Source organism: Macaca fascicularis, chromosome 5, assembly GCF_037993035.2.
Source record: "Macaca fascicularis isolate 582-1 chromosome 5, T2T-MFA8v1.1".
NCBI classification, from domain to species: Eukaryota; Metazoa; Chordata; class Mammalia; order Primates; family Cercopithecidae; genus Macaca; species Macaca fascicularis.
This window is the reverse complement of record NC_088379.1, coordinates 51430688-51449274: the sequence shown is the minus strand read 5'-3', so window position 1 is coordinate 51449274 and position 18587 is coordinate 51430688. Positions and strand designations below refer to the sequence as shown.

Here is an 18587-nt window from a genome sequence, read left to right as displayed (position 1 = left end):
GCCTTTATTCATTTTTTGATCAGGGAAAAGGACAATCTCAATGTCAACTTGTCACCTAATCATAAATTTGAACTTACAGGATTCACTACCCTAGACACTGCACCTGACAACACAACCTAAAAATGAACTTCCTTCCATTCCCTAAAGTTGCATGTTGAATGAACAGAATCCCTTCTAACAACCAACACTGGTACTTGGCCTAGGTGTGTGTGAGAACAAATAGCAAAACAGCAGCAAAAAAAGGCCAAGAGCATTATAACGTGATAGCCCAAGAAGTATAATCATTGTAACCAAGTTGTAAGCACCAAATTAAAAAAAAAAAAAAAAAAGGGGCTCATCAGCATAAGAAACACGTTTTGTGAGATCACCCGTGTGAGATCAACTACTCTGCCTGTGAACACATCTGCCAATCCCAGTAGCTAACACTGAGGCAAAGGTCCCAAAATCCAACTACACTGAATGCAAAATTCAAAGCTTTTATTTATTCCAGGTCTTCTCAAACCTGGATATAAAACGGCTTTTCAGTGCACCCAGAGGGTCCACTGTAATGACTCAAGTCACATTTGGATTGACACACCTAAGATACCTTTTCCACTATTCCTATGTCTGAATATGGAAATGTCTAACTACTCAGTTCATGCACTGTTAAAAACTAGATTTACTATCAAGACTTTTTCTAAACTCACACAGCATTAATAGCTAACTGTAATACAATTTCCTCAGAATGCCCAAACAGAAAACATGTTGTTCAATCTTGTGGTGACTGCGAGAAAACAACACAACTAAATCTTTTGCCACTATTTCAAATTTTAATCTAACTTTTGACCACACTCATACCTTTCTACCAAAATCCTTGAGTTATAACTACTTTAAATGCTCTTAAACCATAGATCCTACCAGTTTTACAGTGCTCCTGTGTGCATCTGAATTTTTATCAAGAATTAAGTGATTGTGTTATGATTACAAAGCTTTTACCAGGTGACCACTGATTAAAGCCAAAGTAATTAGCGATTCAAAAATGGCTTTCCAGAGACAGGCACAAAGTAAAAGGAGCTAACAATTTTATTACAATCCAGAAGAAACATGGTCTACTAGAAAGCTTCTACTAATCACAACACTTACGTCTTCCTCTCAGGACAGTCTTCAGATAACCAGAGGGGAAAGAACATTGTTCAAAGGTGTGGTAGAAACCTCACTTAACAGGGAGAAGATGAAGCCTTAAGAGCATAGAATACACCTACAAATTGGGGAAGAGGGTGATGCTGGCTGGCTATTTATAAAGGACCACAGTTTCTCCGTATGAACCAATACTCTCTACAAAATCAACTGTGCCTTAATTATTGCTTATTTTAAATTACATTTTTACAGAGCTATGTAGTACCTGACGCAAAAAAGCAATCACATAAGGAAGCATTTATTTGAAGTTTAACATGAAATGATACAAATAAAATGTGTATAAACAAATCCACATTGAGTCATAACACAGATAGCAAAGGACAAAGTAAAAACAAAGAAAACTAATTGGCAGCTATATACAGTTGGACACAATCGTGTCTTGTACACTAGAAAGTCTTTTACAAAATAATCATCTTAGATCAACAGAAGACCAATCTTCAATGTCGTCCTGCAAGATGGGTTACTTTAACATCTCCTCCTAAAAACAAAAACAAAATACCAATTAGATTTGTGCAACTCTGACAAGCTTTTAAAGGTCCACTTTCATGAACTGTTTTAAGTCCTCACTTTATTCTTTTCTTCAATAATTAAAGATCATATGCATATTTATTGGCAAAATACAGTTTGGTTAGTCAATAAACTCACCCTGGAGTTCCCAAATAATAATAAATTCAAATCTATTCAGGAAAGAATCTGGGAATACAATCTTCCCATATTCACAGGTTCAACTATGCTAGATTAAGGTCTACTAGAAGCATCTCTAGTAACCCAAGTAAAATGCTATCACAAACACCAATTTCTAATAAGCTTATTACAAGAACATAAATTGAATTGTGCATATGATCTTTAATTTATATCCCAGATTTAAAAGTTCTTGTTTTGGTTTGTAGATTTCACTATTAGCTATAAAAAGAAAAAGCAAGCATTAAATCTTAAAAGAATGAACACTTAAAATGAGGCTCCACAATTGAAATACAACACTAAACAGAAGACCAAAATGATTAAGCTGTAAAAAGGCATTTATGTATTTTAACTCCTGTAAAAAACCATTTAAGTTAAGTTTAGACACTTAATCTCCAAAAAGATTAAAAAAGAAGCCAAAGTCTGAAGTTTTCCACTTTAATCTTTACGCTGGTACATGAAGTTGGAAGAGACCATACCACAGGACAGCGTTTTCTGGTGTATGCCTTGCGCTCTGCCCGCAACGTGCGACCCCCAGAGATAGACGTGGTCAGGGTGACACACGGCCTGCAATGAAGTTCCCGCTGGCGGGTACAAACAAGGTATAATGTCAGAGTTAGAAGACAACATTCTTGTTTTCCTTAAGTTGTACCCATTTCAGTACTTTACCTGTTAATAGTTCTAAAATGTTTAATTATTCCTCTAGACCACCTGGTACACAAAAGCAAACAGAAAAACTCTTAAGTTTTTCTGCAATACTAAAGAAAGTGAGATAAGACTTTAAAGTTAAAGATCTATAGACACTTTAGGCAAAACAGGCTCATAAAGCAATTAAAAAAAATCAACAATTTAGTAAGAACAAGCTACATAGTATTTTGTTTTTACGTTTGTCTATTGATCTTTAAATTAAATTAGACATTTCTACTGTTTTCCTGTACTCTTATACACACCTGTTTTCTCCAATGTTCTCCTTTAGTATGGCTGGTAATTGTTTTGGTGATTGCCACCCCCTCGAGATGCCTTGCCATAAGTGCTCTGTTGACCTATTTTGAAAACACAGAAATTTCATTAAGATAGTTTTCTACAAAACTGTTTCTTTACAAACACACTGAGAAATGATTAAATCTACAAATCTTTGCATGCTAAATAAAAAGTATTAAAATATTAAGATATTTTAACACCCATTATAAGCTAGTCGTAAATCATACATCCTAGTTCATTTATAACCACCAGACTATGTTAGTATAATCACCCTATGATTGTAACATGCCTCAAACACTTAACTCCAAACAGAAAGCCCGTACACACAATTTCAGAACAGGATTGTATGTTAACAATGAATTTTAATACCACTGGTTTATAAAATTAAGTTAAATATTCTTACCACTGTAGTCTGCATATCCCTGTCCATATCCATAGTTCCCATAGTTATACCCAGTATAATCATATCCGCCATAGCCACTATAGTTTTGATCACCACCATAGGCACTATTGTAATTTCCATATCCTTGATCATAATAGTTATTAAATCCTTGGTTCCAGTTTTGGCCCTGACCTGAAACAATGCACAATGATTGTTAGGAAACAACTTCTGACCCCCAATTCTAACATAAAATGATGCGTTCTTGTCTCTCACTCTGCAAATCTTAAAGGGCAGAATGGACATATATAGCACTATCTGCTTGAAAAACTATTCTTCCAGCTGTTATTAAAAAAGGGGGGCAGAAAGTCCAATTGTGCCAGTATCAAACTTCCTAAATTTAATGGAAAATCATTCAATTTTCCATTAAAGCTGAAGACAGGTATACTGTTCTGTTTAAAACAAGGACTCCTGCCCAAGAAAACCCATCACGCCATGGCGCATCATGTAATGGTACACTTTTCCTGTCAGTGATGACACTAATTGTCAAAATGGCCATACTTTTAACAGTTTTTTGAAACCAGTGAGCTCACAACAAAAACCACCACACACAACCCCCACTAAGCTGAACATTTTCCTCCCGCTGGAATTGTTTTAAGTTTAAAGTTTTAGTTTCGTACAGGACTACTCATATTTAGCAGTATACAGCTTAAACCATGGAGTCATATTCCAAGAATTAAGTCTCACCTCGGCCACGACCCCTCGTACCACCTCGGCCACCAGCCGCAGCACCTCTTCCACCTTTTTGTTGTTGCTGTTGCTGCCTATATACCTCTTTGGGTTGTGCAACTTTGATTTCACACTATAAACAAATTAAAAAACACGAAAATAGAATTTTTACTCAAGTTCTAAAATTTAATCATTTTATTTTTCTCAAACACATTGAGAAATTTCAAAAACTAAAAGATAAAAAAAAAAAAAGAAAAAAGAAATCCTTAAAATTTTCATTTAAAGTACTTAAATGGCTTTACCTTCCCAGAACCAATTTGATGGTATCTGCTTTCTAACAATTTTTTTACTGGCTCTTCATCGGTGTATGTGATAAAACAAAATCCTCTTCTCTCATTTGTTTTTGTATCCATGGGAAGTTCAATATTTTCAATCTGAAATCGAGATGCACACTCAAGGTCATCCCATAATTATAAAATGCTACCAGAGTGTCAGAATGCCACAGGTACTTTTCAGGCTTCAACTTAAACATGTTATTCTTATCAGGTGACTTCTATACAGACATCACTGCTTTATGATCAACATCAGCCTTCAGTGATTTGTTGTATATTTGAAGCATTGAGAGAAAAGTAAAACATCCTTTAATATTATTTTGTACCCCAAAGATGCCACTAACTAACAAGTCCAAACACCGACCACATTTAAGTGCCCATGTTTTGGCTAAATTAAGATAGTTGGGTTTCCATCAGAGCAGCAATCAAATCAAGGTACAGTCCCTGGAAGCGACTTGAGCAGTCATTTAATCCTACCCTCACACGAAACATGAATCTGCCCTGTATAAATCGGACCAGGATTAAACATTTTATAAACACATCAAGCTTAACATGTGTAAACATAATCACACACCTCTCCAAAGGCTCCAAAATATTCTTTAATTTGTTCTTCAGAAGTATCCGGGCTCAATCCACCCACAAAAACCTTTTTGGGGGGTTCTTTCCCTTTTAAAGCTTTGGCCCTTTTGGGATCTATCAATTTGCCATCCAGTTTGTGTTCTTTCAGTTCCAAAACCTACAAGACAGATTTATTTAATCTGACAGCAGCATATAACCCCCAGAAAAATGTGCAAAACACTACAAAAGCAGCACAATGCAAAACACAGTTCCTACCTTATCAACACTAGCAGCATCTTTGAAAAGCACAAATCCAAATCCTCTTGATCTCCCAGTGACTGGATCTGTTTTAATTGTGCAGTCTACAACTTCCCCAAATCGAGACAAATACTCTGTCAGATCTTTTTTGCTTGTATCCCAGCTCAAGCCTCCAATAAACATTTTACTAGAAATAAAAGGTTTTTTAAAAAATTAACAGTAACTCAAATGATCCTTCAGTTCTGGAATTAAATCGTAGAATAAAAACAGGAACATTTATCCCCTAAGTGTAAGCAATTTAATCCATGTTTACATTTAATCTATGTCACACAAAAATCCCAATATCCCAACAAAGTTACTCAAACCAGCGGACAGCTCGCTCTCCGCACTACATAAAGCAAAACTCAAAGGAGACCAATAAAATATAGTAAAGGTTCTGCCCAGATTGCTTCAGCTACAAGGCCCAACTTCCTAGATGAATCCCTCACATCTTATCTTAGGTCCATCCTCGTCCTCAGCTGTCAAGCCAACGTTCCACCCAGAGAACTCATCAATCATAATACGTTTTGTGAATCTGGGTACCAGTCGCCTGCTTGTGCCCGAACTCAGAGTCCTCTAAAACTCTTCCCAGGAAAACCGCGCCGAGTGGTAACAGAGACACAATGAAGAGGCGTCGGCAGCTGCAGCGAGCGGCGCTGGGAGGCCGGCCCCTCCCCCCCGGGTCCCACGCGGCGCCTGCGCGCTCGGGACAGAGACGCCGCCGCCCTCCTCCTCCAACCCCTCCGCCCTTCCCCCACTCTTCCCGGGTCTCTCCAGTCACCCCCTCGATCTCTTACTTTCCTCTTCCCTCCAAGCTAGTGGGGCCCAGAGGGCACGCGGGGAATCGACTCTGAGAAAGAATGGGGGCAGCGCGCGGCTCACGAGGGACGAAGGGCGCGTGCGGCGCGCTGGGGGAGGGGGAGCGGGGGAAGAAGCGTGCGGTACCCGTCATCCTGCTGATTCTTGCTCGCGTTTATCTTGGACCCCTCTGCGAATTCTTCTATGTTGCTGTACTCGTTCATATCCTCCATAGTGGCGGAGCTGTTGGCAGGGGGGTGCTGGCGCGCAGTCCGGGTCGCGGCAGCAGCGGCGGCGGAGCGTTGTATGGAGCTGGATTTAAAATGGCGGCGGAAGAGATCCGGGCGCCGCCTGCGCCCTCCCTTTATAGTCGCCCCGCCCGCCAATCGGGAGGGCTGCTGGGCGGTGACGTGGCGCTGGGCCCGGCGCGCCCCCTGCCGGGCGGAGCTGGGAGCGAGTGAAGGGAGGAGCGGGGCTAGCTGCCGCGGCGCCCGCGGCCGCCAATGGGAGAGGCTGCGGGAGGCTAAAGTAGCGGGAGCGGAGGGGAACAATGGCGGCGGCACATGGGAAAGCCGGGGCGGGACCTCCATCGCGGCCCTCCCGGCAAGGAGAGAGGCCACGCGTGAGGGGACGCGGGCTTGGGAGAAGAGAAGAATCAGAAGAGAAAAACGAAGGGGCGTAAAGTCCTGGGGTCAGCAGTCCCGAACAGAGCCGACGCAAGGCCACAGTCCCTCTTGCCTTGGGAGCCTTTGTCTCTGGCGTCCGGTCCAGCCCACTCCTACCAAAGAGCCGTGAACCCCGCCTTTTTCTGCCCTCGGTTCGCCAGTGCGGAGCCGCTGCGGCGGCCGCTGCTACCGACTAGCACCGCGGCCGGGCTACTCCGGAAAAAGGCGGACTGCGCCCGGCGCTGGCAACTGAGGCGGCGAGCGCGCTCGCCCGCCGCGCGCACGCGTGTTTTGTCCTCGAGCTGGCAGGAACCAGCCGAACAGGAAGCGGGCGCGCGACGGCCCCTCCGGACAGCGCAGCGCGGGCGTCTCTTCCGCTGTGGCCACGGGCGCGCGGGCCGAGGGGGCGCAGCGAGGCCTCCTGGCTGATCGGCCGAAGCCCGAGCCCCGCGCGGCCTCTCTGGCAGGCTGAGGCCGGGAGGAGGGGCGGAGGCTGGCCAGATGACTGTATCTATGCAAGGACGGAGGCGGTGGGCGGGGAGGGGGCTGGATGCAGTAGAGGGCAAGGGGCACTCACATCCCCGGCGCGCCACTCGCGGGGCTCCCTTCTGCACGTGCCCCGGGCCTCTCCCGCTCGCTCAACCTGTCTGCGGAGGGCGCGCTCTCGCGCATCCTGCTCCCGCGTTCGCTTCTTTGTTCCCGCCCACGCGAGGCCCATTTTGACGGATCGCGTTCGAGGCCCGACGGCGACCAATTGGCGCTGGGCTTTCGCACCCCGCCCCGCCGAACCCAGCACGGCCCGCCCCTTTTCCTGCCCACGTGGTCTCGGGCTCCTGCCCCGTCCTGCTCACGAGTTCAGGGGCTCCTGGGCGGCCGCCTTTTCCAGTGCCAGGTGTGCAGAGGTGTTCTCTTTCCTACGCGCGGCGGGCTGCACTTGGTCGCTGACTCCAAGATCGCGCGGGGCCGTCGGAAGCCCAGGACGGTACCGGGGGCAGCAGCCGCAGCCGGCGCCGCCCTCCTCCCTCCCCGACTGCAGGCCGAGTCCCGTAGCATCCGGTAGGGAAATGGTCGTGCTTTCGGTCCCCGCCGAAGTCACCGTGATCCTGTTAGATATCGAAGGTACCACAACCCCGATTGCTTTCGTGAAGGTGAGGGGCGGAAGGGAGCGGGGATGTTACTTCTCCTTAAAAACAGTTATTATTTTTTTCTAAGTATTGCAGGCCTTGCATTAGAGACGAGGGTTAGGAGAGGCGGTGTGGCTTTGCCTCTTCTGTGGAATGGGGAGGGAGGAGAGAAAGCCTGCGGCGGGTGGCGGGGATGCTTTTCCTCGCGGCACTAGCTTCTCCCTCCCCCGCCCTTGGGCTTGGTTGGATCCAGATGGGTGGGAAGGGATGGAAGTTGAAGCTAAAAATCGCCGAAGGGCAGGTAAGCCGGGGCGGGGTGTGACCGTGCGGGCCTCCCTACCCGGCAGGTGTGCACCCGGTCGCTTCCGCCGGTGAGCGCAGCCTTTCTGCTCCGTCGGGCCTGGTGTGGCAGCGGCAGCGATTTAATGGTCCTTGAAGCTTCTAATCTCAAAATGGAAAGACTGAAGTGTCAAGAGGAGTCTTCAGGTGGCCCTGGTGTCGGGCAATCAAGGTTCCTCTTTGCCCCTTCCCACTCTTGCTGTTAGTGGCCAAACTGCACGCTGTATTACTTTACTCTGTTAGGCTCTGTGGTCCACAGCGCTGATTTTTTTTGAGCGATAGGACACGTTTAGATTCCGTTCACTTTCCTCAGAAAACCGTAGAAGCTTGAAGCTCTTATCCAGAGCGTTCCTTCTAGGATGTCATTGTGAACCAGCACTTGTCTGCACCTCAGCTTACAACTTAGCGGATTCCTTCTTTATTCTTTGTCTGTTAGAATAAGTAAATATGAAATGTTACTTTAATTTTTGAAAGAATTCCTCAGGCCTTGTCTTTTTATTTGGCTCCCTGAGGTTTAAGAATTCATTGCAGGCCGGGTGCGGTGGCTCACACCTGTAATCCCAGCACTTTGGAAGACTGAGGCGAGCGGATCACGAGGTCAGGAGATCGAGACCATCCTGGCTAACACGGTGAAACTCAGTCTCTACTAAAAATACAAAAAATTAGCCGGGCGTGGTGGTGGACGCCTGTAGTCCCAGCTACTCGGGAGGCTGAGGCAGGAGAATGGGTGAACCCGGGAGGCGGAGCTTGCAGTGAGCTGAGTTAGAGCCACTGCACTCCAGTCTGGGCGACAGAGCAAGACTACGTGTCAAAAAAAAGAAAAAAAGAAAAAAAAAGAATTCATTGTAGATACAAGTACTTCTTCTTAGAGGTGCTTGCATACACAATCATAGTCGAGATATACAAAGTATATTACAAAGTAGGAAAAATCCATTTTCCAAGAAACCGAGCAGCTTGGGTTTTAAATTCTATTTTAGTTTACATTTTAAAAAAATTACCTGTGAATGAGGCTTTTTTTTTTTTTCTTTGAGACAGTCTCACTCTGTTGCCCAGGCTGGAGTGGAGTGGAGTGCAGTGGTGCAGTCACAGCTAACTGCAGCCTCGACCTCGCTGGGCTTAGGGCATCCTCCTGCCCCAGCCGCTGGAGTAGTTGGGACGGAAGGGAGAGCCACCATGCCTGGCTAATTTTGTATTTTTTGTAGAGACGGGGTTTTGCCATGTTGCCCAGGCTAGTCTGGAATTCTTGGCCTCCCAAAGTGCCAGGATTACAGGCATGAGCTAAGGCGCCTGGCCTGAATGAGTTTCTTGATGTAGGTTATAATACAAAATCCATGTATGCTTTTAGGACACCAAACATAACAACCACTTAAAATTCTTTTAGAAGAATCACAGTACCTTGACATCTTAGCATAGGTTCAGAAGAAATCGAGTTTAGCATTTTCTCCACGGTTTTCATTTTTGTTTTGAGGCGGAGTCTCGCTCTGTCACCCAGACTGGAGTGCAGTGGCATGAGCTCAGCTCCCTGCAACCTCTGCCTCCCAGCTTCAAGCGATTCTTCTGTCCCAGCCTCTCCAGTAGCTGGGATTACAGACATGTGCCACCACATCCAGCTAATTTTTGTATTTTTAGTAGAAAGATGGTTTCACCAGGCTGGTCTCGAACTCCTGACCTCAAGTGATCCACCCACCTGAGTCTCCCAAAGTGCTGGGATTACAGGCATGAACCATGGCGCCCGGCCTCTTCCCCACATTTTGTTTTGTTTTTTTGTTTTGTTTTGTTTGAGACAGAGTCTTGTTCTGTCTCCCAGGCTGGAGTACAATGGTGCACCTCCGCCTCCCGGGTTCAAGCGAGTACAGTGTTGTACCTCCGCCTCCTGCCTCAAGCGATTCTGGTGCCTCAGCCTTCTGAGTAGCTGAGATTACAGATGTGCACCACCACGCCCGGCTAATTTTTGTATTTTTAGTAGAGACACAGTTTTGCTATGTTGGCCAGGCTGGTCTGACTTCAGGTGATCCGGCCTCATTGGCCTCCCAAGAGTGCTGGGATTACAGGCGGGAGCCACCGCGCCTGACCTTCTCCACATTTTTAATCACACCAGAGACCTTTGCGGAAAATTCCAGGACAAATACTGATGATTGATTAATTTCCTTTTTTTGGATTGTGACAGAGTAACTGCTTTCTTGGTTTTCAGAGAAAAAAGGAGTCCTCATTTTTGTTATTTATAGTTAACAGCTCACTCGTTCCATTCTGACTCTCTCTTGCTTTCTACTGTCATCAGGAGACCAAAGATAAGAACAGGAGAGGTAGTGATGTGGCATTAGATCATTAGATACTACCATTATCTGAAGGTAGATTTAGGGAATAAGAAACCTCATACAAAATCAATTTTGCATCAAAACATAATACCCCTCCCCCACCTTTTCCCCCAAGTGTGTCTTCTGCTAGATGACATTATGAGCCACTTCTTGGAATCTTTGTGTCTGTGGCAGACTTATTCTGAAATCCGAAAATAAAAATGTCTTAGTTGCCTGAATAAATTTTTCTGAGTTTGACGCTAGGCAATGTGCAAATTCAATGCAGGCTGCAAAAGAATGATTCAGGGATCTCATTTAAAGGATAATTTCTTATGCCCTGTCCTATAATACTATCTATTGTTAGTTATTAATATTGTTGATCTATTATAATCTAATCTATTATTATGATTTGTTAGACATGCATTTATCAAAACCATTGTTCCTAAAAGTATGTTTAAAAGAAAGGTCTATGTGGATGTTTGGTAATTATGGTAATTATGTAATAAAGGATTCCATTAAATGCACTTTTGGGAAATGCTAGTCAGAATGAATGCAAATAGATTTCTTTATTGCATGACTGCTCAGAACCTTCAGTATCATACATATATACACACATACACACTTTGTGAGATTTCAAGAGAGTGACATTTCACAAATCTACCTGAACAAAAAACTTAGTAGAGTATCTCAGTGACTAATCTTTTAAATACCTTTTAAAGAGATGCTGAGTTACATTCTTGAATCTGAGCACGGACGGAGAGGTTGAGCATGGGAGTTGAAAGATAATCTACTTGGAGCTTTAAAGTCAGAGTAGGTGTGTGAACTTGTAGCCCTTCCTCCTGTGGAATGATGGAAGGAAACATTGAGTACTGTATACATGCAGTACTCGATCCTTGACTCATTCTAAAAGACTGTGTACGCACTGTGTCTACACTTTACTTAGGATGGAACTGAGGCTCTGAAAAGTTGAAGAAGATGCCTGGGATTTGAACTCAGATTGTCTTATTCATAAAAACTCTTATTTTTTCCATTACTGCACTCAGCCTTGGAAACGGGACCCTCCTGTTTGTCCTGTCTCCTTTGCTTGGCTGCTGTGTATGTTAAATGACACAGTTAGTATGAGAGTCCTTTAATCAACGTGAAGTACTGTACTATAAAAGTATATGGTAACAAGCTGGATGCGGTGGCTCGGGCATGTAATCCCAGCACTTTGGGAGGACAAAGCAGGTGGATCTCTTGAGGTCAGGAGTTCAAGGCCAGCCTGGCCAACATAGTGAAAGCCAGTCTCTACTAAAAATACAAAAATTAGGCCAGGTGTGGTAGCTCATAATCCCAGCCCTTTGGGAGGCCGAGATGGGATGGGTGGATCACTGAGGTCAGGAGTTCAAGACCAGGCTGGTCAACATGGGGAAATCCCCGTCTCTACTAAAAATACAAAAATTAGCCAGGCATGGTGGTGAGCACCTGTAATCCCAGCTACTTGGGAAGCTGAGGCAGGAGAATCACTTGAACTCGGGAGGCAGAGGTTGCAGTGAGCCGAGATTGTGCCACTCCCTTCCAGCCTAGGCAAGAGAGCAAGACTCTGTCTCAAAAAAAAAAAAAAAAGAAAGAAAAAAATTAATAAATAATTCAAAAATTAGCTGGGCATGGTAGTGCGCGCCTGTAATCTCAGCTACTGGGGAGGCTGAGGTGGGAGAATTGCTTGAACCTGGGAGGCAGCAGTTGCAGTGAGCTGAGATAGTGCCACTGCACTCCAACCTGGGTGAAAGAGCGAGACTCTGTCTTAAAAAAGTATATGGTAACAAATTTTCAGTTTATACCACGTCTTTGTGTCTTGCCTGAGGATCATTGCAACTTGTAGGGAGTAGAGCTGCAGCAGAGCCCAGTTTTCCTTAGATGTTCCCGCTGCATCTAAGTCCACCACTACCATTCTTGCCCTTTACCACAGGACACATACTTCTGGTGTTTGTTCTTTTTTGCTTTTGTTTTTCTGAGACCAGGTCTGCCTCTGTCCCCCAGGCTGGAATACAGTGGCACGATCACAACTCACCGCAGCCTCGGCCTCCCAGGCTTAAACAATCCTCCTACCTCCAGTCTCCTGAGTAGCTGGGACCACAAGTGTGCACCACCACGCCCAGCTAACTTTTTTTTTTTTTTTTATAGAGATGGGGTTTCACAGTGTTGCCCAGACTAGTCTCAATCTCCTGAACTCAAACAATCTTCCCTTCACGGCCTCCCAGAGTGCTGGGATTATAGGCATGTGCCACCATGTTCAGCTAATTTTTAAAATTTTTTGCAGAGATGAGGTCTCACTGGGTTGTTCAGGCTGGTAAAGCATTTTCAGAAATAGTGAATTCATTCTTGATTATTTAACTGTGCTTATAATTTATGTCCTCTTAAATATATTCTAATAATGTATTTTAGAAGATAATAATTGGGGGGAGTGTTGCAGTTGACATCTTTCTTATGAAAACTGCTATATTAAATTATGGTCTTTCTAGGAAGGCAGCTTGAAGTCTGATAGTTATCTCCCAACTTTGGTTAAACATCCATTTGATAAGTATTATTACTTGTGTTATTGCCAGCATTGAGAAGTGTATGATGTGCACTCTGCCCACACGATGAAACAGCTAGAATAAAGCCTACAAGGATGGCAAATTGGAAGCATTCTTCTACCTGTACTATTTATTACTGACACCAGTAACTGTAATAGGATCTCTTTCCCTATCTTCATTCAGTCTAAAGATTTAGGCTTTTTCATCTGCAAGGATGGGTTACTAGGATATGTTTTGTTTATAAAGGTGGTGATGAAGGTTAAATGCAAAAGCCTTTGAAAATTATGAAGTCCTATAGAAACACTGATTATAACGCAGGAAGTATCAGACTGGAGGAAATAGAAAGTACTTATGAAGGAAGGATTGGTAAGGAAAAGAGGGAACTTACATTTCCTGAAACCCACCATGCTTCCAATTACTTCCACCATGTTTACTCCCAGTTAGTCTGCTCCTTATTGCCCTACCCAGAGATACATTAAAAATAAGATGCAGGATATTGTTGATCTCTAAGAATTTGTGGAAGCACTGGAATGGCAGATAAGTAGTTATTGATGGGTTGATAAACCACTGCCCCCTTCTCCCCAACCTTTTCTACTGCTTAGGGCAGTGTTTCCCAACTACATTCATGGTAGTATGTGAGAGGATTTTTGTTGACTCGGCTTGAAACAAGGTGAGGAGTCTTTGGAGAATCACTGTCTTGCGTATATCAAGAGGTGGATAGAGCCTTAGCCTTGGTAGTTCACACCTGTAATCCTAGGACTTTGGAAGGCCGAGGTGAGAGGATTGCTTGAGTCTAGGAGTTGAAGACCAGCCTGGGCAACGTAGCATGACCTTGTCTCTACTAAAAATAAAAAAAGTTAGCCAGGTGTAGTGGCATGTGTCTGTGATCACAGCTACTCCGGAGGCTGAGGTAGAAGGATCATTTGAGTCTGGGAGGTCAAGGCTGCAGTAAGCCATCATTGTGCCACTGCAGTCCAGCCTGGATGACAAAGCAAGACCCTGTCTCAAAAAAAAAAAAAAAAAAAAAAATGGTGGATAGAAAGCACCTCTAGCCTCCTCTGGAAGGAAACTGTCCCACCTAGCTGGGAGGGGCCTCACCTAGGATTCAGGAGACCTGGGCTGCCTACCACACGAGCCTTAGACAATCTGCTCACCCAGCCACCTGTTAGTTCCCTAAAGCTGGGACTGTCATGTTCATCCTACTCTCACACAGAATATATTGTAATGATTATCATCATCATCATCATCGTTGGAACTGAAAGAATCTGCATTAAGTAAATAATTCAGGCTGGGCACGGTGGCTCACCCCTGTAATCCAAACACTTTGGGAGGCAAAGGTTGGAGGATCACTTGAGGCTAGGAGTTTGAGACCAGCCTGGGCAACATAGCAAGACCATGTCTTAAAAAAAAAATTATAAAAATAGCACCTCTGGCTTTGATTTCTGGTTCCTTATTTTTCTAGAACCTTCAGTATTGTAGCATTAGCATAATCTTTCCAGCCTAATCAATCCTTCTTTCTTTCCTTTCCCTCACATTTAATTGAATACCTGTCATGTTCCAGGATATGGTAGGGATCCAGAGTCCTTAAGACCCAACCGTCACCCTCAGGGAACCTAGAAAGGAAGACAGTTACATAAATAGGTTACCTTTGCACAATCACAGTCCTCTGTAGTCTCCCATTGGCTGTGAGATGAGAGCTCAACAAATTGGGTTTTCCAACTTTCTATCCCTCTCTTCCTTTACACTTTACATAGCTGAACATGCACATTCCAATCATGCCCTTTCTTGCTGCCACCATTCTTCCAACTTGGAATGTCATACCTTTTCCTCCCCAAGTGTGGGGCTCATGCACTCATTAACTTAAAAAAAAATTACTTATTGTGCTAAGCTGTGGGAATATGGAAGTAAGAGCTACCTCTGCTTGTAAAGGACCTATTTAAGCACGTCCTCTGTACTCATTGCCAGTACCATGTATAGTGTTTGCTACTGGAGCCAGTAGCTGACTTGTGATGTTGCATGTGTGTCCTCTTTTCCAGGCTATATGGAACGCTCCTCAAGGGCAAGGACCAGAGCCTCACACAGTGCTTATATATCAGGCATGCCGTACATGCTGGGTGATGGTGATATGCATTCTGGAATGGGTGTGGGAGGGACTGGGATTCAGTTTCTTCCACACTCTACAATCCTTGCTATTTCAGATTTCCTCAAGGTGGTACTTTATTGTATTTGGACGATTTAACTGAAAGTGTTTCTAGAGTGGCATTGGAATTCATTGACTCAACATTTCCAAAACCTACAAGTTTTAGAGGATGAAACCAGCTGATAATGGAAATTAAATGTCATAAAAGAGAAAATTTTATTAACAAAATTAAGATAAAAAGTGAAATATGTTATTCTATAGAAACTTGCATCTGTTAATGTAAGACTAGAGGAAAGGTTTTCCTACCCTCCCCAAATATTCTTCCTAGAAAATTAGTTCACCTTGATTATAAAATTGCAGATAAAGAAGAGTATGATATAGAGAGTGAAAGCCCTGATATGCTCCTACCACCCAGAGGTGACCATTAAGAGTTTGGTGAATATTCCTTCTGTTTTTTTCCCTAGGTACATAGTAAAGTCATAGAGATCTTTGAAAGATATATAGTCAGACTGATTGAGTAAAAGGGGTTGGACATGGTGGCTCACACCTGTAATCCCAGCACTTTGAAAGGCCGAGGCAAGGAGATTACTTGAGTCCAGCAGTTAAAGACCAGCCTGGGCAACATAGGGAGACCCCATCTCTACAAAGAATAAAAAATTGGCTGGACATGGTGGTGTGCACCTATAATCCCAGCTACTCAGGAGGCTGAGGTGGGAGGATCACTTGAGCCCAGGAGGTAGACTGTGGTGAGCCATGATTGTGCTACTGCATTCCAGCCTAGGTGACAGAGCTGGAATGCAGTGGCATGATCAAAAAAATAAATAACAATTTTTAAACGGGGCACCAATTTTAAGCTATAACCCCTATATTTTAAATACATAGGCTGGATTTTATCTTGCTCATACAGACTTAAAATGATACCCTGTGTTTAGCCCTGAAAAGTGCTTGCTTCTTTGTCTGATGGGTCTTAACATTTTCTATCCTTACAGCTTACCCTGTGTTACCACTCCACTAAAGAAAAAAAAGTATTCTTTTTTACAATAAAAGGTTATTTCTATATGAAACTTTGAATTTCACATTTATCAACTCATTTTATTTTCAAAATTGGTTTTGGTGGAGGTGCAGGTCAGAAGAGGAATGGAAACCAACCCGCCCTAATCCTATTGCACCATTTTCCCATCAGCTCACTAAAGAGTTGTGTGGAAACTTGGTAGCTTTATCTTCAGAGGCCTTCCTGGCTCCTCTCTGGACCTTTCCTAGGTGACACCATTTCAGGAAAATGGGTTTCTTTTCGAAGACAGAACATGTTTAGGACAGAAGGGGGTTGTTTGCCTTCTACGTATGTGCATGAGGGGTTCATTTCTTAGCTTGATTTTCTTTCCAGTGATTCATAATGTGACCTTCTAACAAGTTCATTTTCTTAAGTCTAAAAAGTGTGGACCTGATACCCTTTACTGAGTAAAGAGAAACTAAGGCGTGCGGTTTGGAAACTAATGGTAATTTCAGCATTGAGACCTTGGGTGGGACTTTGGAGCTCACTATCAGAACAGTGTTTGACAGTTAAGCTTGTGTATACTTGGACTCCAAGAGACTCGATAACTCCCTGGGCTGGTCTCGTATGGGTCCAAGTCGTTGTAAGTTCAGGAAGCTAATTAGATCCCTTTGATGGGGGTAAAGATGTACATCCCCTGATCTGATAGGGGGTAGATTCCAGGGATCTGACTCTACAAACTCAAAAAGAAAGACCTGATTGATAAACTGTAATCCCAGTTTGTTAATTTGTACTTAAACTTTATGTGCCTTTGAAAAATGGAGGAAGTAGGAGCTCCTATTTCATAGGGTTATTATGAAGATTAAAATGACATTATTCAGGCCATGCATTATCAGTAAGTTGAGTAAATTTTGAATGCTTCGTGGTGGCAGTGGTGAGAAGTGATTGGATCTGAATACATTTTGAAGGTAGAACTGATGGAATTTGCTGATGGATTGGTTGGATGTGGAGTTTGAGAGAAAGAGGAGTCAAAGATGACTCTAAGGTTTTTGGCCTGAGCATCTAGAAGGATGGCTCTGTCATTTACTGTGATGTGGTTATGTAGGGGGAGAAGGAGGATTAAGGGATGGAATCAAGAGTGTGGTTTCAGACGTGTTTAGTTTGAGATACTTAATAGACATCCAAGTGGGGATATTGGGTAGGCATTTGGAAAAGGTCCAAGCCAAAGGTAAGAATTTGGGGATCATTAGTATAAATGGTATTTAAAGTCATGGAATTAGATAAGATCACAAAGGAGTGATTATAGGTAGAAAAGAGAAGTGCTTGTCATACTAAGTGCTCAGTAAATGTTGGCAATTACTCCCATTACTATAACTTCTTGAATTATTATTGCTGATACTTTATAGGAAATGTTACAGAACTGCTGGGTGAACCATAATCTCTCATTTTCTTAGTATGAAACCTCTTTGGGGAATCAAAGCTATATTAGAAATTTCCATAAAGAATATGCTGTCAAGATCCAGGGAGTTAGATGATCCTAGTGAGTAGTGTTCCTTGAAGTCATTCAACCGTGAGAGCTGGATGGCTTCAGGTGTTGGGGATTGATAGGCCTGGGTTTGAGTCCTGGCTTTACTCTGCACCCGCAGTGAAACGTCTTTGAACCTCAGTTTCTTCATCTATGAAAAAGGGCTTACCTTGCAAGGATGTTAGGCAGATTCAAGGAGATGAATGTGAATGCCTTCCTTTCCCCTCCACTGTTAAGGACTAGGACTCTGGGCCAGTCAGTTTCCCTCTCTGGAACTCATTGGAGATAATGGAGATGTTCTGTCTCTTTTGTGCTGCTGCTTAAAACCTTACTCCAATTACTAGCCCTTCTGTACTGATAACCATCCCTTGTTCAGTGTGATTCATTGCACTTAATTAGATAACAGCATATCTTTTGTTAATTATAATTTAATCTCCTTAATGGGATTATCTTTTGTCTTATCAGCACAACATTGATTGATTCATTTTGAATGCACATGTGAAATCTGATGTTCATTCCTAAGGTTTCAGTTTTCAACTTACATCCCTTGTGTGGGTCCAGCCCTGTTTACCCCCATGAAGATGAGGACAGTAGGATTTTAATTCCTGAGACCATGTGGCAGCCAGAACACAGAAACTTCTTGATAGCTCCTACTATGGTCTTCAGGAAGCCTATTTGAGGAGCAATTCTAATACCACAACTGCTGAAACTATCTGGCAGATAGCATGGACCACTCCAAGAAGTAGCAATTTTCATTGTTAGAAGTATTTAAACAAAGCTTGGTGTATTAGTCTGTTCTCATGCTGCTAATAAATACATACCTGAGACTGGGTAGTTGATAAAGGAAAGAGGTATAATGAACTCACAGTTCCACATGGCTGGGGAGGCCTCATGATCACGGTGGAAGACAAAGAGCAAAGGGACGTTTTACATGGTGGCAGGCAAGAGGGCATGTTCAGGGGAGCTCTCCTTTATAAAACCATCAGATTGCCGAGCGCGGTGGCTCACGCCTGTAATCCCAGC

General features: G+C 43.6%; 2 protein-coding genes across 10 annotated transcripts in view; one reads left to right on the top strand and one right to left on the bottom strand.

Annotated features, from left to right (window-relative positions):
• Positions 1-1398: 1398 nt before the first annotated feature.
• HNRNPDL (heterogeneous nuclear ribonucleoprotein D like) lies at positions 1399-7325 on the bottom strand. 6 transcript variants are annotated; one of them, XR_277111.5, is made up of 9 exons: positions 6079-7325; positions 5113-5281; positions 4853-5014; positions 4249-4380; positions 3965-4079; positions 3242-3412; positions 2808-2900; positions 2337-2441; positions 1399-1654 (listed from the first exon to the last, which is right to left on the bottom strand). XR_277111.5 is itself a non-coding variant. In XM_005554938.5 (8 exons), exons 1-7 carry the CDS (start codon positions 6519-6521, stop codon positions 2830-2832), a joined length of 1263 nt encoding a protein of 420 aa, XP_005554995.1. In that variant the 5' UTR covers positions 6522-7325; the 3' UTR covers positions 1399-2441; positions 2808-2829. The 6 variants fall into 6 exon arrangements, 4 of the variants coding, with proteins under 4 accessions (XP_005554995.1, XP_005554996.1, XP_005554998.1 ...); XR_012434843.1 differs by lacking the exon at positions 3242-3412; XM_005554938.5 differs by having other exon boundaries at positions 1399-2441.
• A 92-nt stretch (positions 7326-7417) lies between these two features.
• The window catches only part of ENOPH1 (enolase-phosphatase 1), a 34992-nt gene continuing 23822 nt past the window's right edge, over positions 7418-18587 (top strand). For all 4 annotated transcript variants that reach the window (XM_045392414.3, XM_065545054.2, XM_065545055.2 and 1 more), the window contains exon 1: positions 7418-7744. In XM_045392414.3, the coding sequence (XP_045248349.1) occupies positions 7661-7744 (84 nt within the window). In that variant the 5' untranslated portion in view covers positions 7418-7660. The remainder of the gene's footprint in view (positions 7745-18587) is intronic.

What these genes read in the sequence shown, in the direction of transcription:
- HNRNPDL (XM_005554938.5), bottom strand. Translation starts at nt 6,521, where the DNA reads ATGGAGGTCCCGCCCCGGCTTTCCCATGTGCCGCCGCCATTGTTCCCC. An exon ending in ATGCTGCTAGTGTTGATAAG is followed by an intron (nt 5,015 to 5,112) that starts GTAGGAACTGTG and finishes TCTGTCTTGTAG; the next exon opens with GTTTTGGAACTGAAAGAACA. An exon ending in TACGAGGGGTCGTGGCCGAG is followed by an intron (nt 3,413 to 3,964) that starts GTGAGACTTAAT and finishes GCATTGTTTCAG; the next exon opens with GTCAGGGCCAAAACTGGAAC.